The following is a 23,080-nucleotide window of genomic DNA, read 5'->3' as shown; positions in this document are numbered from 1 at the left end:
TAATGCACTACGATTTGGCCATTGCCATTCTGGTAACAAGAAATGTATAACGCTGTATCGTTACGGTAATTTCATTTGAACCTTGATAATTAAATGGGGCTGTTCTCCCACAAATCCCACACATTTAGTATGTGTTTATCTTGTCTTCTCATTGCACATGTCATTTCCTTTGAATGAATGACTGATCTGTCCAGTCTCCTCTGCCCAAAAAGCAAAAAAGTAGCTGCATTTTATGTATTTTTTTTGGTCAAAAAATGAGTTATTATGATTGTTATGACATTCAAAGCGTCCTTTGTTATGTTACAAAACGTCAAATCTCAAATGGACATTTCTGTAACACCAGGTTAAAACACCAGTAAGTTGTTGACACTAAAGAAGAAGAGCAAAGGAGACGGTTCAAGAGTAACTTGAGGGCTTATTAGAGCTTTCACACTGAAGGCAGAAAGGGAGAATTAGAGGGGCACAAGTGCTCGGATATTTGTTCAATTAGCATTTGAGTGACCCAATTCCCTTCCCCTCTCTCTATTTGTGTGTTCTCATCTGATCAATCCACAGGAGTTAAACCGCCTGAACCTGGAGTCCTCAAACCCCAAGTACTCCACGCTGGGCACAGACTCGTCCGTGTCCTACATCGACTCGTCTGTCATCTCACCCGACGCAGTGCCACTGGGCTCGACGGGCGGCTCGGTGCTCAGCAAGCAGCCTCAGAACAACAAGCCCAAGAGTGGACGCAGCTTGCTGGGAGGTCCAGCAGCCCTCAGCCCGCTTACGCCCAGGTAGCACACACACACACACACACACACACACACACACACACACACACACACACACACACACACACACACACACACTGATCAGTATTCCAAGGAACCTTAACGTTCAGAAGTTCTGAGAAATGTTAAGGTGCACTGTGTAGGATGGCTCTGGTTGCCGACTGACCCTGTCATTTTTTCTGAGAACCAACTTTTTTTGTTGGGAGTTTTTGGAATCCTCTGGCTGATGATGCTTTGCGGATGGTCATTTATGTAGACAAGGCTTAAAACTATCTTCATTCATTATATCGTTATCACTTACTTTCTCCCTGCTTGTTGCTGAGTTTGCATCGCATGGCAATCAACATCGGGCAACACGCACACGCACACACACACACAATAGCAAACTGCTTATCTATGTGCAGCCCCTCTTAATATCATATCATATATTATATGATGCTACAGTTGCTCACGTTTTCAGGACAGGGAAGCTCGAAAGTTCAAGTTGTATGTATTATGCTACAGTAGGTAGGGCTACGCTAGTTATTATCGCTGTAGGTATTTTCAAACAACTTGCCTAGCTGTAGTCTGGTTCTCACCAGACGGTGTGTGTGTGTGTGTGTGTGTGTGCTCCTGAGCCCCCTGGTGGAGCGGAGGTACACACACTATCATCTGGTACACGGCCAGAGAGCATGCGTTGGCTCCATGAAGGAATTTATTGGTGATGAGGCCGTGCAGAAGCAATAAAAATGCTCCGTCTATTTTCTGGCTGAAGCTATCGCGTGGTCTTTGGCCGTGTACCACCAGGGGGCGCCAGAGCTATACACTCACCGTCTGGTGAGAACCAGGCTAGCCTCACTGTGGTTTGCCAGACTTTCATTGGTCATACCTCAACTGCCTAGTTGGTAAAACAGGGTGTATGCAGGGTTTTAAAAAAGTATTAAAAGGTGATAAATTAGAAAGCCAAAATTTAATGGCCTTAAAAGTTGTAAATTTGCTCAAAAGGTATTATTTTTTGAAAAATTAGGTATTATTTTTTGTTGTTGTACCATTTTGACAAAAAAATTGATTGATTCTGTATCTGAGGGCAATCATGGGTAGGCCTATGTGGTTAGGGCGTCAGGTTGCCAACCTGCCAGCTTGATGGGGGTAGTAATTTACCAGTACTCTCCCCTATCCTCCTCCATCACTGAGGTACCCTGCATGGTACCGTCCCGCCGCACTGCTTCCTTTCGTGCGTCTTTGCAAAAAATTAAAGTGTAATGTAATGTTAAAGGGACACTGTGTGAGATTTTTAGTTGTTTATTTCCAGAATTCATGCTGCCCATTCACTAATGTTACCTTTTTCATGAATACTTACCACCAGCATAACATTCTAAGTATTCATTATGACTGGAAAAATTGCAATTTTCATACATGAAAAGGGGGATCTTCTCCATGGTCCGCCATTTTGAATTTCCAAAAATAGCCATTTTTAGCTGCAAAAATGACTCTACTTGGACCATACTAGAAAATATTTGTTTATTACTTAGAAAACGTTAATGTAAAGATCAAATTTGTCAATAGGCAGCCCAATTTCAAGAAGCAGCATATTGCAGTACCTTTTTTGACCATTTCCTGCACAGTGTCCCTTTAAGGAGGTAGAAATTACAAAAGATGTCTTGTTAATACTCGCATCGGAGTGTCGTGATGGTTGTAAAAAAAATCTAAAGGTAGTAAAAAAGGGTATTAAATGGTAGTAAATTTGACTTCAAGATTGGTGCATACGGGTGGTTGACGTTTAAGGGCGTAACGCAAAAAAAAAAAAGTCTTTCAAATTCCTGAAAAAAATGATGAATAAAAATTGAAAAAAAAGAGAAAAAAATAAAGCACTTAGTGGTCTGTGGAATTTCACCTTATTTTTGCCATTTTTGGGAAAATGTGTCCTGCATCAACACATTGCATAGGCATGTCACACCGCAGGAAAATGGAGTCACACCACAGGGAATTCACTGCATTATGGCCATTTTAATCCTTTTGTATACATGACTGACATCTGAGCTCATGCTAACTTGATAATGATATTGTGTTTAATATTAATATGTGTTTTCATTTATTTAAAATTATATACATTATAAAAAACTTTTTTTCCTCCTATAAGAGCAGTCACACCACAGGACACCATAAAATGAACCTAAGCATTGCGTGACAGAAAGATTGCAATATGAAGACAAATTAAGAGGTTAAGAGTCACCTTAAACTTCCACAGCACTCTCCAATAACTGAGGTACTGACTGGTTAGGAGCCAGTCTTTAACACCCTTGTAGTTGGCCTTGCAGCTGCCCATTCACAAACATTGACATACATGTCACCCCACAGGACGCAATTTGTGTTACGAAATTGAACTTGTAGTTAATATTACTGTCTTGAGTTTTTTTCACATTCACATATCTTAATATAAAGTAAATATTTATGCAATCATGCCAAATGCTTCATACATTATTCAAAATGTTGTTGGTTAATTTATATATATTATATTCCAGGTTTCATTAATGTTACAGTCACACCGCAGGATATTTGACATAGAAAAATAACAGTTTTGTAGGTTTTTAACCAATGTTACGAAAAAACAAGGCGTCACGTCTCCCACCCATATACCCTGTAAAAGTTGTTTTCTTTTTACCCTTTTCCATTCGTTTGTTATCAGCAGGAGACCATAGCACAACACCAGATGTTTAGCCTTCGACATCTTCCTTCCAGGTTTACCTGCAGCACTCACTGTGATCTGTGTCTCGGCATGATCCTTCTGCAGTCGGACCTTTTTCACCACACCACTCCATGTCGTGTATAGCTATTTTAACACTACTTGTGTTCCGCGTCTTTTGAAAGTGTGAGTTCGGCAGTGCGCTAATGATGTGTATGATCTATTTCTTTTTTCATTCCACAACTCTGTTTGCGTTTCTCTCTCTCTTTAATGTTTTGTCTAGTTTTGGAATCCTGCCCCTGGAGCCCAGCCCGGGAGACCCCACTTACCTGCAGAGCTATGGTCACAGCGGCTCGGGGATGGAGCCTCCGCCTGCTGCGGCTCCCTTAAAGAAGGTACTAGCAAACTCTGTGTGCTGGGTCCTATACTACAAAGATAGTTTCTTAAGAAAATGAGAACTGCAGGCTCTTATATTAGATGACTTATCATGATTTATCATTTATCACTGAAGTACATGTAAAAAGACGTGTGACTTCTCTGCCATTACACTTTATTCACAACATTCTTCTGGGAATGACTTATCACAATAAAACCTGGATTCTTATGAACTGTATCCAAAGCACTCTCCTTTGAGTCAAGGTAGTTGAAGTATTAAAAACCCTTAATTTTACATCGGGGTAAACATGTTAAAAACGCCGACCGGTTTCAGCCGTCTGGCCTTCATCAGGAAGTGTCTGTCAAGCCCTAAAAGGAATAACCAGATGCACCCCTTCAACCTGGAGAAAAGACTATAGAGCGCTCGCTATTCTTTCCTTTTGCAATTGAAAACCTGGATTCTATTGTGCATCAGTTAGCCAGGTAAATATTCATTCCAAGGTAGGGGTGGGCGATATAGCAAATATCATGTTTTTTTAATACATTGACTCTCAAGACACGTGAAAATACGTTTTTGCCTCCCATGCGTTGGCTCCCAAAACGTAAACTTACGTTTTTACGTTTGTTTTTTTTAATGGATTCTGAATCTACACATTCTAATGCACATTCTGTGTGATTTTCGTAATTATGTGATAAACAGAACTGACCTAAATCATGAAAACACTTACAAATTAAAAAAAACAACTAAGTCAGGATCTGGATATTTCATCATCTGTGCATTTTATTACACACAGTGTTTGAGTTTTATTATAGCGAATCAAACCACTTCCTGATCATGCCACGTCACGTCTCAAGTTACTTCCTAGAGAATCAAAACATCCTGTCAGTGCCTTGCTAGCTAGCTTATTCCTAAACATATGATGGGAGGATAAGGAGTTTTGCTGTCATCAAGATACAGTGCCCTCCATAATTATTGGCACCCCTGGTTGAGATGTGTTTTTTAGCTTCCAATTATTTTATTTTTTTTCTAAATAATATGGGACCTTAATGGAAAAAAAGAGAAAAATCCAACCTTCAATACAAGTGCATTTATTCAGTGGGGAAAAAATCCCACATAAAGAAATAATTATTTGACATCAAATAATGTGTGTCACAATTATTAGCACCCCTGGTGTTAATATTTTGTACAACCCCCTTTTGCCAACAAAACAGCACCTAATCTTCTCCTATAATGTTTCACAAGATGGGAAAAGACAGAAAGAGGGATCTTCAGCCATTCCTCTTTGCAGAATCTCTCTAAATCATCCAGAGACCTGGGTCCTCTCCTCTGTACTCTCCTCTTCAGCTCACCCCATAGGTTCTCAATGGGGTTGAGGTCAGGGGACTGAGATGGCCATGGGAGGAGCTTGATTTTGTGTCTGGTGAACCATTTCTGTGTAGATGTGGCCATATGTTTAGGGTCATTGTCTTGCTGAAAGACCCAGTGACGACCCAGCTTCAGCTTTCGGGCAGAGGGCAACAGATTTTGATTTAAAATGTCCTGGTATTTCAAAGCATTCATGATGCCATGCACCCTAACAAGGTTCCCAGGGCCTTTGGAAGCGAAACAGCCCCACAGCATCACTGACCCACCCCCATACTTCACAGTGGGTATGAGGTGCTTTTCAGCATGCGCATCTTTCGTGGTACGCCAGACCCACTTAGAGTGTTTGTTGCCAAAAAGCTCAATCTTGGTCTCATCTGACCAAAGCACACGGTCCCAGTTGAAGCCCCAATACCGCTTGGCGAACTCCAGACGCTTGCGTTTATGATTGTGAGTGAGGAAAGGTTTTCTCCGTGCATGCCTCCCAAACAGCTTGTTGGCGTGTAGACAGCGCCTGATGGTTGATTTGGAGACTTTGTGACCCCAGGATGCTACCATGTGTTGTAATTCTGTAACAGTGAGCTTTGGAGATCTTTTGATTTCTCTTACCATCCTCCTCACTGTGCGTGGTGGCAAAATAAATTTGGGTCCTCGTCCAGGCTTGTTTACCACTGTTCCAGTTGTTTTGAACTTCTTAATTATTCCTCTCACAGTGGATATGGGCAGCTGCAGTTGAGTGGCAGTCTTCTTGTAGCCTCTGCCTGACCTGTGAAGGTCGACGCACATCTGCCTCAATTGTATGCTGTGTTCCTTTGTCTTTCCCATGTTTAAGAGTGGATAAGAGAAATGGCCTCGGTGTCACGTCATATTTATACCCCAGGGAAACAGGAAGTGATGAATTACTAATTAAATGTTCCTACATACTCTGGTAAACTTTGTAAACTACTGTAGAAATGACAGAAATGCTTCAATTATATTTATTTCCTGGGAATTGTTAAGGGTGCCAATAATTGTGGAACAGGTGATTTAATGAAAAATAATTATTTTTCAGTCAGGGATTTTTTTATTTTCTTACAATTCATTTGAGTTGAAGGCTACATTTTCCTACAATTTTCAGTGTGACAGTATTTTTCTGCAATAAACACTGAATTTATTTTAAGGCTTTTAACACATCTCAACCAGGGGTGCCAATAATTATGGAGGGCACTGTAGGTGTCAAATGGAAGGTTGTAATGAAAAACAGCATGCAACACAGCAGGAAGTAACCTAATTTTGGGTGAGTACTTTGGCACGTCTACTTTTTAATCTACAGAACGAAAACTGCCAGTCAAGTGCCATTAGCTAGCTAGCACTTCAGATGATGTGGCTCTGAACAATAGCCTGACCAGGTGATTTTTGCATCGAAATAGTTTACTTGGAAGCTACTGGAGTTGTTCTTCAGGCGTGAAAATGCATTTAGACCCTCAATTTAAACTCGGAGAGTCAAAGAGCGCATCTGTGACAAAAAAGCCTTTTTCTCCGTTCGAATGGAAAAAAACGCTATTTCTTCATAAACCAATGCTCGCTTAGAGTTGAATAACATCAGAATGGAATACGCTAGGAACAAACCGTTAAAACATACAGAAACCTGAGATTTTGGGCTTTCGAACAAGTCCTGATGTGTCTGTAGGTTTAAAGGATTTATCCGGAGTTGGAACAAGTTTATCTCATTTTTGCATGTTTGGGATGAAATAGTCACTCTAGAGCAAAATCAAGGCAAAAGGATGCGTTTTGAGAAAGTTTGATAATATCACGTTAGCCTCCTTAGCCATATCAGCTATGCAATATGATAGAATGCGGGCATCGTATCTCGGCGGTTACACACATTTCAAAAACACAACATTTTAAAGTCTTGCACAGCTCAAAACAACGTCACACGTACCTCGTAATATGTTGAGGGTATCCACACATAAACCGAAGTGTCCAAAGCCCTTCATGTATTCTTGAAAGGTCTGCAGAATGTGTTTTGTGAAGCTACTACCTTGACAATATCTACAGTTACGGTCAAGCCAACTATTTGACACAAAAGTCCACAAAAGTAGATTGCCGAGTGCGTCGCATCATCAGCTGTGGTTACTCGCTCTGGAAATAATCATAGCTCTGTAATAAACCCTGACTTAACACATTTGATGTGGATTTGATGTGTTAGCCTAGGCTAAATATTATTTTTGGTGCTCTTGTGTGAAAAAGACCTTGTGCCATTTAACCCAGACGCAGGGCGCAAAAATGAGGCAAACTTGTTCCAACTCCGGATAAATCCTTTAAGACAAAATATTCGGTGGCTGTTCAAAAATGTCAATTGGCTGGGAGTCTACAGCTAAAATCCCAAAAAACGCTTGGTATTCAACGTGTTAACATAAAATCTCAATTCTGATTTTACTTTTTTAATCAAGATCTTCCATTAAAAAAAATAAAAACAACAAAAAAACAAAAACAGGCATTTCATTTGCAAGTTGTTGTAATTAGCAATTAATTACATGTAAACACACTGACACTCTACAATAATGTAAAGAATAAAAGTGAAGACAACACTAAGTCAGTAGACATCACTCTGATACTGATGTTAAACATCATCACTGCAAGATGATCTATGCGATTTCTCCACTTTGGCAGATTCGAGACGATCTTGTACTCGATTTCACGATTTAATATCATCATATCGCCCACCCCTATTCCAAGGACTCATGAGAGTATTGTTCTAGCTACCGGGGTTTAACAAATAGGTCGTGAAACACAAGGTGCTTACAGAGCAAAGTTAACAATTGTATCATGGAACAAAATTATAGGAAAACATGAAAACAGCGGCCGGCATGGTATGATATTGTCCCCACCATGATGCAGGCTTCGTCCTGTAGTAGCTGTATCTACTCTTCTAGTCATCTGCAGTACCGTCTCTTTTTGCTTCCTGGCTGCTGCGTTCGGCTGGCGCGCGCAGAGTCAGAAAAAAATGCCTGGTAATTTACTGTTATGGAAGTGACAAAAGCACATGACTTTGCCTGCTGTTTCTATGGGCCGTCTGGTAATGAATCTAATGGTCTCAATTCATTTTTTTCAGTCGGTTGCTCGAATCAACCAAGTAGGCACAAAGTCAGTGTTTGCACCAAGTGGTAACAGCAGGGAGGTCATCCCCATCCCCTTCAATCCAACGCAGACCACCGCACCACAAACCAGGTAAAGTATCCGGTTATTATTAGCGTCTAACCCATTTAAGCCCTTTTTTGGAAAAGCTGCCATCTGCCTATTAAAACCTAAATATCTCAACCTCCAAAGCACATCAAAACATGAAATAATATACTCTATAGTCTATACTATACTACTCTATAATTGCTGTACTGGAAGTTGCATTGGATAAAAGCCTCAACTAAGTTTAATGTAATGGAATGTAATGCCTAAAAGAATGTTTTTGCAGTGTGACAGTGGTCTAGATATTGACTTTATGTTGTTTAACCCGTTAATGCAGTCCCTTTGTTATAACCTTTTTGTCACCAAATAGTAATGACCAAGTTAAGTCTTAATCAGTTACCGGTACCTAAGACTCCCTGCATTGTCATAGCAATGTTGTTATGATGTTGTTGAGTGTTTTCAGCATAGAGTGAATAGTCCTGCTGACGAGCCCATCTGCAGTAACAGCTGCATAATTGGCCATAAATATGAACAAACAAACAAACCATCTGCAGTAAGAGGCTACCAAACGGCAACGTTTCCATCCTCTAGTACAGTGGTTCTCAACCTTTTTTGAACAAACGCCCCCTTGGCCTCATCATAACCCTCCCAACGCCCCCTTGACCTCATCATAAGCCTGCTACCGCCCCCTTAGGGTTGAAAAACAATTTCATGACTCCCCAATGGAAAGTAAGGCCCAACCCCACTCAGCAGCCCCTGGAGCTCCCCAATGCCCCCTGGGGAGCTGTAGTGCCCCTGTTGAGAAACACTGCTCTAGTATGAACTTCAAACAACTGGCGTTCTTTCCTTCCTGCAGTACCACACCTCAAGTGCTAAGCCCAACCATCGCTGCACCTGCTAATGTGCAGCCTAGGCGAAGCTCCAGACTCTTCACCAGTGCCAGTTCTACTGCCAAGGTAAGAAAAGATCTCTCTCCATCTCCAGGGTTCGTATGGTCATGGAAAATCTGCAAAAGTTATGGAATGTGATTGATTGCTGTTTTCCAGGACTGGAATATTGAAAACAGGGGCACCCTTAAAAAGTTATGGAATTCATCTGCCTTCCTTTGAGAACTTTTAATAGGATTTCAAATTGGGTTTTGTAAACAACTTGCAAAAAAACCGAATTATCTTTTTTTTTTTTTTTTTTTTTACCAAACCTAACGCACACTGCATTAATTCTAAACCACAAAACTGACCACAAAATTGATGAACACGCAATTAAATGACAGGAAGGCATTTTTTTAGAGTTAGTAGCAACTAAGAAATACCAATGCCTGCCCAATTGTGTACCACCATCTGATTACATTGCCGTTTCTTTTTCACAGGAGAACAGCAAGAAGCTAAAAATGAAGTTTCCGACAAAGATCCCCAACCGTAAGACCAAAACCAAGACGGGTAAGGCAGGCATGGCGCCCTCCAACCTCAACGAGAGCATCGAGCTGCTGAAACTGGACTCCTCCATCTCCGAGGGCAAGGGGGGCAGCCTCGGCTCATCTCAGCTACAGGCCTTCACTCTGCAAAAGGCCGCCGCAGGTAAGACCATGCGCTGCACTGAGCTTCTTTTTCTTTTTTTTTAGATTTTTTTTTTAACGACTTTATTTGACAGGACAGTGTGAGCCAGTGTGACCCGGGCCGGGAATCGAATCTGGGTCAGCCGCATGGCAGGCGAGTGCCCTACCGGTTGGCCAAGGCAGGGCCCTTTATTGTGATTAACTTTTTATTAGGTTTTTAGTAAACCCAAAAACAAAACAAAAAAACAAACAAAACAGTCATCTTCATAACATGAAATCAAGATCAGGGAGTAGTGGACAAAGAAAAGGAGGGAGTAGTCGGCCAGTAACAAAAGAGAATTTTACAAGGAGGGATGTAGACATAACTCAAGACTCAAAGCAGTTCATTTAGTTCACCACCACCCCAGGGCTTGACATTTTTTATGTTTATGCTTTTTTTCTCTTAACCATGATGCACATACTCAAAAGGCAGCTGCAGGTTGGCCATGCAGTGAGCCACTTCTTATTTTCACTCACCGCTTTGACAGTGTTTTATGCAAAGGTTTGTTTGCCTCAGTTTTGCCTCAGGCTTGTGCATTTTGTTTTTATCCCATTTAGACCAGAAAAGGGCCTGGTTTTGCCTACATGGTATTATATACAGGCTCCTAACTAGGGATGGGATATCGGTATCGGTGTATCGGTATCGGGTTCAGATATCAACATAATTCAGAGATCGGATCGGATCGGAATTTTCAAAGTATCAGCATTTTCCTGATACTGACATTGAGCCAGACTAATGTTAATTTGAAATCATAACACTTGCATATTAGTTTTCAGGATGGGATTGTTACTTTTTTACTTGTTACTTTTTACTTATTAATTGGTTTCCTGTTCTTTTGATTCCCTTTTCTGACCAAATGGTCTACTTGGGCCTACCTCAAGTTCAAACCCATGCATATATGTGGTTTTGGTATTGGATCGGAGTAGTATCTGTATCGGCAGATATCCAAATTTAGATATCGGGATCGGATCGGAAGTGAAAAAATGTGGATCGGTGCATCCCTACTCCAGAAAAAATGTCACCACTTGCCTTAACCTTAATTTCTCAGCCTCTGTGGCCTGTAAAGACATTAATATTTTCTATATATAAAAAGTGATACCTTAGCCTTTGGCTTTTATTAGAAGTTTTATTTTTGCCAGCAATTAAATCACGATTAACGCATAAAATATAGCCAAAAACAAAAAACTTGTAGCATTTGTCTCCCGGTCAAAATGGGTTAATCAATTGCTTGGCCTGGTCATGTATGCAAGTGCTAAGCCACTCTGGTTGACCACTTAATTCCTGGTCTTACAAAAAAAAAAAAAACATATTTTTTCTCGATTTCGGTTCTCGACCTAGTTGTTGGAATGAGATGACTTTAATGGGATGCTCTGGATTGGGACTGCCTGGCTATCTATCCCATCACCAGACCGGACCCTTAACATTCCCTCTTCTCTTCTCTTCTCTTCTCTTCTCTTCTCTTCTCTTCTCTTCTCTTCTCTTCTCTTCTCTTCTCTTCTCTTCTCTTCTCTTCTCTTCTCTTCTCTGCTCTTCTCTTCTCTTCTCTTCTCTTCTCTTCTCTTCTCTTCTCTTCCCCTCTCTTCTCCCAGATGGGTTGATGAACCTGATGAGAGATATTGGCCGTGGTTATGTGGCCCTCTGCTCCTACAACTGTAAAGAGGCCATCAACATCCTCACCCAGCTCCCCACGCACCACTACAACACAGGCTGGGTCCTCAACCAGATTGGACGGGCCCACTTCGAGCTGGCGGAGTACACACAGGTGAGTTTGTGTGTATGTGTCGTGTCCGCATATAGGCTGCGTTTCCTTCGAAATATAGACGGCACATTCAGTGGTACAGGTAATGGCTTACTACTAGGGATGCACCGATACCACTTTTTTGAAAACCGATACAAGTACGAGTACATTAATGTGTGTACTTGCCGATACCGAGTACCGATACGATACCTTTTACCACCAAAATACAATGAAAATAAATGCATGGCCTTGTTTTTTTCCACCTGTGATATTTTTATTGTCCATTTCCATGTAGATTTAAATGTTAGTAAATGTATGAGGTGGCCCTTTTTTCCATGCTGCTTTCAAGTCCACAGAACGTGACAACATTTTGCATTGTTTTGTGTAATAGCAGTGTCGTTCCTGGTATCGGCAAGTGCTTGACGAGTATGAGTACGAGTATAATGAGCAGTATTAGTATCGGTATCGTTGCATCCCTACTTACTACTGAAGAAATGACCTGATCTACCTTGAAGTAGGGGGTGGGGGCTTAAAACCCATCTGCATCTGCTATGTTCCAGGCCGAGAGGATCTTTTCGGAAGTCAGGCGGATCGAGAGCTACCGCGTAGAGGGCATGGAGATCTACTCCACCACGTTGTGGCACCTGCAGAAGGACGTGTCGCTCTCCGCTCTCTCCAAAGATCTCACCGACATGGATAAGAATTCGCCTGAGGTATGTGAAGAAGCTTAGCCTGGCAACATTTTTGATTTACAAAATTTTGAGACAAACATGGCGGCCGTTTGTGCAACTTCAAACATCAAAGTTTGGCGAGCAATGGTTTCGTAAATTGACCTGGTCAACCCACTTCTCAGAGGGCGTGCCTTAATCCTTGTCCATTGAAAGAAAAATGTCTGCACAGTGCACACTTAAATAACTGAGCCCTGAGGTAGGTCAGTAGACCGAAAGCTTGGCCTATTATTAAAAAGAACACAAAGGGGATTTAAGTGTGCAGACATTTTTCTTTCAATTTAACACAGTTTTTGTTTATGTTTTGATCAAGATTAAGATTAATCCTTGTCCATTAAATGGCTATTTGAAGCTCTCATCAATCGCATAACTCTTTTTAGCGGGGCCAATGACGGACCTAGTCTGTCATTGCCTTCAGCACAGGCCACGAGCCGCTGGAATTCATTGGTTCCAAGACGTGGAAAATGGTAAATATCAGACATGGGACTGTTAGCTGTCTTGACTCTTGAAATCTTCAGCACTATAGGTGGTTTCCAGGAAAATATTGGAAAATGGACGATATGGTCGTTACAATGGTCGAAAAACTTGTTTGCCTAATCTTTCTGCACACGGTGTAGTACACCAGGTCATATGGAGGGGACCATGGGAGTCAGTTTACAACTTGGGATGACTATGTCCGTATTTGCTCAGTGCAGACCTGCTCTGATCTGATACCAGTGGTGAACATGCCGATTTGGATGATTTCTGTCATATGCAAATGACAACAGTAACTGGCTGTAATTCTGAAATAAAGCACAGCTACGCTACGTATAAACGTGCCATTACATGCCAGTAGGATTAAGTGTGAAAGTGTTTTTTGTTTTGTTTTGTTTTTTTCATACATTACAACCTCAAAATCACACATTGTACCTTTAAGGCAACCAGATGGTGAGAGGTAATGGAATAATTATGGTTCCACAAACAATTTGCCATGTGGGCCTTACACATCAGACTGCCCCGCAGAATTTTTGAAACTGTCAATCAAACGTACATGGCTGTCAATAAGATTACAAATCCTTCTGATTGGAGCCCATGACATCCTGGTCCTGGCGATAGCCTGAGAGAAAAAAAAAACTGTAGAACCTGCTAAAAAAAATCTCTCTTTCCCCCCAGCCATGGTGTGTAGCAAGCAGGCAACTGTTGAAACTGTCAATCAAACGTACATGGCGGCCAATAAGATTACAAATCCTTCTGATTGGAGCCCATGACATCCTGGTCCTGGAGATAGCTGGCTGCCAAAAAAAAAAAATCTCTCTCTTTCTGTTTCTCCCCAGCCATGGTGTGTAGCAGGAAACTGTTTCAGCCTTCAGCGGGAACACGACATTGCCATTAAGTTCTTCACACGTGCAATCCAGGTGGACCCCAGCTTTGCGTACGCCTACACGCTCCTCGGCCACGAGCTCGTACTGACAGAGGAGCTGGAGAAGGCCCTCGGATGTTTCCGGAATGCCATTCGCCTCAACACGCGCCACTATAATGCCTGGTAAAGACTCCCATTCGCCTCAACACCCGCCACTATAACGCCTGGTAAAGAGCCAAAGACAGCAGGGAAGCTGACGTTTGGGACAAAGGGGTCATTTGTCCCGGGCCCAGAGAGAAAGGGAGCCCAGAATTGGGTCCTAATTTCATTATATACAGTGCCCTCCATAATTATTGGCACCCCTGGTTGAGATGTGTTAAAAGCCTTAAAATAAATTCAGTGTTTATTGCAGAAGAATACTGTCACACTGAAAATTGTAGGAAAATGTAGCCTTCAACTCAAATGAATTGTAAGAAAATAAAAAAATCCCTGACTAAAAAATAATTATTTTTCATTAAATCACCTGTTCCACAATTATTGGCACCCTTAACAATTCCCAGGAAATAAATATAATTGAAGCATTTCTGTCATTTCTAAAGTAGTTTACAAAGTTTACCAGAGTATGTAGGAACATTTAATTAGTAATTCATCACTTCCTGTTTCCCTGGGGTATAAATATGACGTGACACCGAGGCCATTTCTCTTATCCACTCTTAAACATGGGAAAGACAAAGGAACACAGCATACAAGTGAGGCAGATGTGCGTCGACCTTCACAGGTCAGGCAGAGGCTACAAGAAGATTGCCACTCAACTGCAGCTGCCCATATCCACTGTGAGAGAAATAATTAAGAAGTTCAAAACAACAGGAACAGTGGTAAACAAGCCTGGACGAGGACCCAAGTTTATTTTGCCACCACGCACAGTGAGGAGGATGGTAAGAGAAATCAAAAGATCTCCAAAGCTCACTGTTACAGAATTACAACAAATGGTAGCATCCTGGGGTCACAAAGTCTCCAAATCAACCATCAGGCGCTGTCTACACGCCAACAAGCTGTTTGGGAGGCATGCACGGAGAAAACCTTTCCTCACTCACAATCATAAACGCAAGCGTCTGGAGTTCGCCAAGCGGTATTGGGGCTTCAACTGGGACCGTGTGCTTTGGTCAGATGAGACCAAGATTGAGCTTTTTGGCAACAAACACTCTAAGTGGGTCTGGCGTACCACGAAAGATGCGCATGCTGAAAAGCACCTCATACCCACTGTGAAGTATGGGGGTGGGTCAGTGATGCTGTGGGGCTGTTTCGCTTCCAAAGGCCCTGGGAACCTTGTTAGGGTGCATGGCATCATGAATGCTTTGAAATACCAGGACATTTTAAATAAAAATCTATTGCCTTCTGCCCGAAAGCTGAAGCTGGGTCGTCACTGGGTCTTTCAGCAAGACAATGACCCTAAACATATGGCCAAATCTACACAGAAATGGTTCACCAGACACACAATCAAGCCCCTCCCATGGCCATCTCAGTCCCCTGACCTCAACCCCATTGAGAACCTGTGGGGTGAGCTGAAGAGGAGAGTACAGAGGAGAGGACCCAGGTCTCTGGATGATTTAGAGAGATTCTGCAAAGAGGAATGGCTGAAGATCCCTCTTTCTGTCTTTTCCCATCTTGTGAAACATTATAGGAGAAGATTAGGTGTTGTTTTGTTGGCAAAAGGGGGTTGTACAAAATATTAACACCAGGGGTGCTAATAATTGTGACACACATTATTTGATGTCAAATAATTATTTCTTTATGTGGGATTTTTTCCCCACTGAATAAATGCACTTGTATTGAAGGTTGGATTTTTCTCTTTTTTTCCATTAAGGTCCCATATTATTTAGAAAAAAAATAAAATAATTGGAAGCTAAAAAACACATCTCAACCAGGGGTGCCAATAATTATGGAGGGCACTGTATATATTGGGAGGGAGGCCCTTTTAGTTGATTTTGTCCCGGGCCTGGCCAATGCTGTCAGCGACCCTGAAAGAGCGCATGCATGAAGTTCAACAGTGAGTGGCACCAGCTGAGCAAGTTGGAACCGGGGCAAACACACCAGCAGCCACAAGAAGCGACAGAGAATCGCTGGACTGTGTAGCAAGAGTGATTCGAGCAATGGAGGACACAGAGTATGCCTGTTAAAAAGCAGAATGCAAGCATTCTGACATTCCAATTGGCTGTGGCGGCTGTCGCCAAACCGCTTCATAGCTCATTTGCATAGTATTTGCTGAAGTCCAACTACAAAGTCGCTCAAATCGCCTCCAGTTGCCCAAATCGCCTTTGTCTCTTCTCTCGCCAGCGACTCAATACAAAGTCAATTACCTCCGTCGCTGGAGTCTTTCAAGTTGCGTCTGGTATATTCTTGCCATTAGATTTGGGCGTAAAGTTCAACTTATCTCTTGCGGTCTGCGTAGCTAGTTTCAAACTGTTCTAAACACTCCATATACTATTTGGTCAACCATGTGTTTTCTAGGAAGTTGGTCCATTCCAATTGATGGTTTCTGGGCTTTGTAACAACACGTGTATGTGCCAATAACTGCAAACTATGCAAATTCTTCTACTGCAGTTTTCTGATTCCCAATACACTCTGTACTTAGCTGTGCACTTTTCTTGGTAGGTCATTTTGGATAATCAGCGTCTGCTGAATGTCATGTAGTAATTCTGATGTTCTTTGCTGCAGGTATGGCTTGGGTATGATCTATTATAAACAGGAGAAGTTTAACTTGGCAGAGATCCACTTCAAGAAGGCTCTCAGCATCAACCCTCAGAGTTCAGTGCTGCTGTGTCACATTGGAGTGGTGGGTTCCCAATTTTTACTTTTTCCCCACTCGTTTGTCTAACTGTATTCAATGTCAGCTTTTATTTCCTGGATTTTGAATCTAGATGCATGCTTATATTATTATTAAAACATTATTGACGGGATTATATATATTACAAAAATTGGGGTGGGGGGCGGTTGGTTGGTGATCATGAAATGATATTTCATGATTTCTGGACAAACTAAAGCAGGTAATGACAATTTCCACTGTACCAAGTTTCGCTTGCATTTCTTAAAACAATGAGTCCAGGTGTTTGCATTAAAATTAAATAGAATTCAGAAAACGTCCAATACAACATTTCTTAGATTTTATGTGTCTAATACACTGAAGAAGTTTCATAGTCCTATGTATTAAATTTGATTTGTTTTTTGGCCTATCTATGGGTTCCCTCTTGCCTTAAGGCCCAAGCGGTCATCTTGAAAATAACCCCTTTCCCAAAGTCAAATTTTACTAGATTTTTAGTATGTCATTTAAGAGATCCAATAGTAATAGAATCCGTGACAAAAACTTTTGGGTCAATTTTTGGGGGGGGTTAAACCCCATATGTACCCGAATAATTAGAAAACAGAAACCACATGGGCACTTTTGAAGCTTTGCTGCTCTGACCCTTTAAATGTAATAACTGTAATGTTCTTGACCGTTATATGTAATAACTGTTTCTTGCATTTCTTTTGTCTTCCTTCCAGGTTCAACACGCACTTAAGAAATCTGACCACGCCTTAGAGACTCTAAACAGAGCAATTGGTATTGACCCCAAAAACCCACTATGCAAGTTCCACAGGGCATCCATTCTATTTGCAAGTGAGAAGTACAAGGTGTGTACCATTTCTTATCCCGTTCATACTGTCCTGCTCTCCATCTCTAATGTGGCCTATTTATTTCTTATTTATTCATGTCACTGTCTCACTGGCCTAGATTTGTCGTTCTGGATGATCAGGTAGACAAATAATGGCCCTGTAGGGTTTTTTAAAGTCAACTCCAGTGGTGTAGTCTAGATAGAACGCAGGTATACGCAGTTTACCAACCTCAAAATTTCAGGGATTTCAGTATACCCACCTAAAATTGATTGATGCATATTTAGAATAGCACAAATACATACAGTATACCCACCTCAAAAAAGTAGACTACACCACTGGTCAACTCCATTCTATATACTGTTTATCAGGGTTCCCACGGGTCATGGAATTTCTGGAATATCATGGAATTTCATAAAAGTTTTTCCAGTCATGGAAAATCATGGAATTTTACCATTTTGCATTCACGGTCATGGAATATCATGGAATTTTCTTCACAGTTGTGTAAAAGCATAAACTTTTTTGTTTGGTATATCTTACTGGTTATACTACAACGCCTCACCAGAGACGGTTTGGTTTCACGCTGTAATGTGCATCATTCTATAATGTAATGAGGCGAATGAAGTCTGGCGATGGCTCGATGTTGGTGAAGATAATGTTCAGTTTTCACACTTTTAAACGTCATTTTTTTTATGGAACTGGTCATGGAAATTCTGTTTTTTGCGTCTGGAAAGTCATGGAAAATCATGGAATTTTATATCTGAATTAGAGTGCCGTTGGTTCATGTGAATAGTTGTAGCAGGGATCAAACACTTCAGCTACTATAAATACAAGTTTTGTTTTGTTTGTTTTTTTCAGGCTGCCCTGCAGGAGTTGGAGGAGCTCAAACAGATCGTACCTAAAGAGTCGCTTGTTTACTTTTTAATTGGAAAGGTAAGCTGGGGGAAAGTATGTCGAGTAGGGGAGACTGGGACTGGTTGTCACATTTTAAAAAAAAAAAAATCAAATTTCAGGAAAAACAATATATTGCAACAAAACCATTTCTATATAGAGTCAATGCCTATTTATTTATTTATTTATTCATTCATTACGTTATTCTATTTGGAGCATTTGTTTTGTCTTGTTAATGTTAGTTTTGTTAATCTCCTGTCTTGTTGTCTGTCACTGTGGTATTTATTGTGTGGTGCTATTGTAAGCCTCAATAAAGTTACCTTACCTTACCACTTTGTTTCTACTAGTGATGTCGCTTTGGTTAATAAAAGCGTCTGCCAAATGTAATCTAATGTAATATTGTGTGTAAATGCTTCATCTGTTTGTCTGTCTGGCCGTCCGTCTATCCATCTATCCCTTTCAGGTCTATAAGAAACTGGGGCAGACTCACCTGGCCCTGATGAACTTTTCCTGGGCCATGGACCTGGACCCCAAAGGCGCCAATAACCAGATCAAAGAGGCAATAGACAAGAGATATCTCCCGGACGACGAGGAGCCCGTCACCCCAGAGGACTACCCCTACTATTCCAGTGAGACTTTTTGTTTGTTTGTTTGTTTGTTTGTTTTGTTCTTTTTTCCATATTGGACAGGTTGACCCATCCTGTGTGCAACTGCAAATGGACAAAGCTACTAATAGGGTTTTCACACCTGGTCCCTTTCACCCATTTAAATTAACTCTGACCTGTGACTCAGCATTTTCGGTGCATATGTGAACGCTTCAAAGTATACCCAGACCCCTGGGAAGTGAACCATACTGAGACCTTTGACGTGGTCTCAGTACGGTTCGCTTATGAGTTCTGACAAGTTACACTTGTGGCTAGGTATAATCCTGTAAGGTGGGCTCTAGAGGAACGGTTGTGATCCAAAAGGATGGACGGTTCTTTATGTAATACACTCACAATATGAACAAAAGCAGAACAGAGTACTTTTGCTGTCGGTTCACTTCTTGGTCCACTTAAATAGGGCTTTCAGGCCGACCAGAACGGAGCCGGTGTTGGTGCCCACACCAGTGACGTTCGGCACTAAAGTGCTTGTCTGCGAACCGCCTGTGTTCATACCGGGCTCTGAACTTTTTCCGCACGTGGCTGTGTTACCCGGATGAACCTGTTGACTGCCACGCTGTCGTCACGGTTCGCAGAGAAAAACCTAGTATTTTGCGGTTCGCATTGCGAACCAACTTTCCGGTTCGCGAACGCAAATATCTGTGGCGTGAACACGACGGCCGGTTCGCGATTAGGTGCGGGAACGGGCTCCAGCACGGTTCTCAGTCGGCCTGAACGTGCTAAAAGAGGACTGAGTTCGGTTCACTTAAAGAGGTCTAGGTGTGAAAATGCCCTAAGTAGCCAAGGTGGTTGAACTTTCTCCATGAATTTGATGTATTCACTCTGGACGTGATCTTGACGTGTTTGATTAAGCTAATCCATCTGCCCACCACCATGTTACACACTGGACACTCAAACGTGCACAGTGTAAGATTGTGGCCAGAATAGGTATTGCAACTATGCTTCTCATTGATTTTGTGCTGCCTATTGCCAAATTTGATCTATTTTCTAAGTAATAAACTAGTATTTACTAGTATGACCAAAGTACAGTAAGTTTTGCAGCTAAAAATTTCTATTTCTGGAAATGCAGAATGGCAGACCATGGAGAAGATCCATGCAATTTTCCCAGTCATATTGAATACTTAGAATTTGATGGTGGTGTTAAGTATTTGTTAAAAAGGTAACATTTGTGAATGGGCAGCATGGATTCTGGAAATTACCCAGGTGAAAAAGTGGTTCAATTTAGTACAATAAAAGCATGACTGAAGTGTACTTAGCATGTTAAAAGTGCACTCATGCTTTTTGTGCTAAGAAAAAGTATGTTTACAATATGCTTATTTAAAGTGTACTTAAAATTAGATGTAATTAAGTTGCTCTCAAAGAAAGTACACTTAGCGAACCATACTTCAAGTGGACTTCGAAGATGTTTGGCTAAAGTGTATTTAGAGGAATATACTAATAGTGTTCTAATAGTGAACTTACTAAAAGTGTGTTTTTTAATAACATATTGCAATTGTACTTTTTTAAAGTGCAATATGATTACACTTCACCCAAATGTCTTTGAAGTGTGATTTTCTATAGTGCGCTTTAAAGTAAATCGCTTTAACATATTGCAAGTACACTTTTTCTAAGTGCACCATGATTGTACTTCACCCAAATATCTTCAAAGTGTGCTTACACAAAGTGCATTTACCCATCATGCACCATCATGCATGTCCCATCATGCAATGCACTTCTTGGAGGTACATTTCTCAAACAGAAAGCCATTCATCCTGAAGGAATATTTTTGGTTTGCATGAAAATATTACTCATTGCTATATTCTGTGTTTATTGTAGGAGTTTTAAATTTTTAAAGTGGTATACAAAAAATGACCATGTTCCCACCGTCATTATGATGGCCACGTATATGTTCTGGTATATATAGGCTCACACTTCCCATGATATCATGGTGGGAGGTAAGTTGGAGCTAGTTGTTCAAACAATAAATAGGGGGTCACCATTAGTGATTAAATCAAGTGATCAACTGCAGGAAGGTGGATTAAGATTGAAATAAAGTGAAATGTGTATCTGAAATCTCTGTAACAATGCAATGATTGTAAATGTCAGTCGTGCTAGGCATGCATACTGTATCACTACTGTGACATGTGGCTGTGTGTAATGTACAAGCTCTGAGGACCAGCATGGATTGTAATATTACATTTATATTATTTCATGTAATTGGGAGTGTACTGTAAATATACTTCAAGCATACCTGTTATATATTTACAATACTTAATATGATATACTTTTTACAGACTTAAAATGTTCCAATGTAGTCCAAAGAAGCATGAAGTTAATATACTTTTATTGAACTTCCAGTAACAATAAAATGTTATAAAAGTGTACTCAAGCACACTCTTAATGCCATACGAATGCATGAAAAGCGTGTTTGGAGCATACTTTCAAAAGTATGCTTGTAGTGCACTTAAAGTTGTCCAAAAGCGGTGCCAATTTAGCATCCTCAGTGTGCTGCAAGTGTGCTGAAGTACTGCTTTAGTAGTGCTTCAGCGCACTAATAGTGCAATGAAGCGCACTTTAAATTGCTGAAAATAGTACACTTTGTACTAAGTACGGTCAAAAAAAGTACACTTTAAGTATATGGGTTTTTCACCTGGGTAACTGCAAAAAATAAGACTCTGTGCACCTTTAACTAACACCATAAGTTGCTGATTGTCTGTTGATAAATGAAGGAAGTGAAGGACAGCACTCTTCAGATCTGTTTATTTACCTATGAACGTTCAGGCAGAGGAAACGTTCGTAGGCGAATAAACAGACAAAAATCTGAGGAGTGCTGTCCTTCACTTCCTTCATTCATCAACATATTAATGTGGGATTCAGCACCCAGTTATAATCTGTATTAACTAGTATAGGCGATAGTGTGAGCGCGTCTCCTTTACTTCATACGTCTGTCTGTTGTGCCTTCTTGTCCTCACAGCAGCCGACATGGAGGAGTCTCAGGAGAGCAGCATGACTGACGCCGATGACACGCAGTTGCACACGGCCGAGAGTGACGAGGTCTTGTAGCCAGCCACTGGTGACGCGGGCGGGCGGCCCTGTGGTCACTATAGCACGTGGGACTCTCACTTGTGGAGCCGGGCCCCAAGCCAACCCACCGGGACCAGGCCTAGAAGACAAGACATGCGGGAGGCTCCTCCTCCATCATAACTAGATGATGACAGAAGAGGATGATGATGTTGATGATGGAAAAAAAAGGAATACAAACTGCTGCTAATACAGTACCTCCTTGTTTCTCTTAAAAAAAAACACACACACACTTATGTTTGCTGTTTTTTTATTGTTGTTGTTTATTATTATTATTATTATTGTGTTTTTCATCCTATTGTCTTTTCTCTCCTCTCAATCATGCCTTAGCAGTCAAAACAAAAATACAAACTACCGTATGTTTTTATGTTGTTTTACTCAAATTATCCCCTCAATAAAGGTGTCTTTACAGTCTTTAGCTCTGACTCCGGCCCTCCCTGAGCATGAGTGCCTGAGCGTGCGTGCGTGTGTGTAAGAGGGCAGACTGCCATCATTCATAGGCATGTGCACAGTACCTCCTGATAGTGCATTCCGCGTTGTGATGCGATGCCTTTTCAAGTTAAGTCATGCTCTTCAAGCGCCATGGAAATGCACTTTTGTCTCGTGACAAGGTTTGCACAGATTTTCTGTTGTAATGCCAAATTTCTGTTGCTAAATGCAAAAATGCTCTGCTGTGCCCTGACCAAAACCATGCCTAACTAGGGATGGGATATCGGTATCGGGGTATCGGGTTCAGATATCAACATATTTCAAAGATCAGATATGATCGGAATTTTCCTGATACAGACATTAAGTCAGGTGCAATGTTAATTTGAAATCATAACACTTCAAATTAGTTTTCAGGATTCGATTGTTACTTTTTTACTTGTTACTTTTTGCTTATTACCGTAATTGGTTTCCTGTTCTTCTGACTCCCTTTTCTGACCAAATAGTTTGCTTGAGCCTACCTCAAGTTGAAACCCATGCATACGTATATGTGATTTTGGTATTGGATCGGAGTAGTATTGGTATCGGTAGATATCCAAATTTAGATATCGGGATCAGATCGGAAGTGAAAACATGTGTATCGGTGCATCCCTATGCCTAA

At 41.2% G+C, this 23,080-nt stretch overlaps 1 protein-coding gene across 1 annotated transcript in view; it reads left to right on the top strand.

Moving 5' to 3' along the window:
• The window catches only part of cdc27 (cell division cycle 27), a 30,153-nt gene extending 7,742 nt beyond the window's left edge, over nt 1–22,411 (top strand). Inside the window, exons 7-19 of the mRNA XM_063189010.1 lie at nt 556–776; nt 3,719–3,830; nt 8,268–8,383; nt 9,192–9,291; nt 9,702–9,909; nt 11,517–11,689; nt 12,226–12,378; nt 13,707–13,915; nt 16,448–16,565; nt 17,273–17,401; nt 18,239–18,313; nt 18,735–18,900; nt 21,887–22,411. Coding sequence (XP_063045080.1) covers nt 556–776; nt 3,719–3,830; nt 8,268–8,383; nt 9,192–9,291; nt 9,702–9,909; nt 11,517–11,689; nt 12,226–12,378; nt 13,707–13,915; nt 16,448–16,565; nt 17,273–17,401; nt 18,239–18,313; nt 18,735–18,900; nt 21,887–21,975 — 1,869 coding nt within the window. The 3' untranslated portion in view covers nt 21,976–22,411. The remainder of the gene's footprint in view (nt 1–555; nt 777–3,718; nt 3,831–8,267; nt 8,384–9,191; nt 9,292–9,701; nt 9,910–11,516; nt 11,690–12,225; nt 12,379–13,706; nt 13,916–16,447; nt 16,566–17,272; nt 17,402–18,238; nt 18,314–18,734; nt 18,901–21,886) is intronic.
• Nucleotides 22,412–23,080: the final 669 nt, after the last annotated feature.

Source organism: Engraulis encrasicolus, chromosome 2 (genome assembly GCF_034702125.1).
Source record: "Engraulis encrasicolus isolate BLACKSEA-1 chromosome 2, IST_EnEncr_1.0, whole genome shotgun sequence".
In the NCBI taxonomy this organism is placed as follows: Eukaryota; Metazoa; Chordata; class Actinopteri; order Clupeiformes; family Engraulidae; genus Engraulis; species Engraulis encrasicolus.
This window is presented reverse-complemented; position numbering and strand designations above follow the sequence as displayed.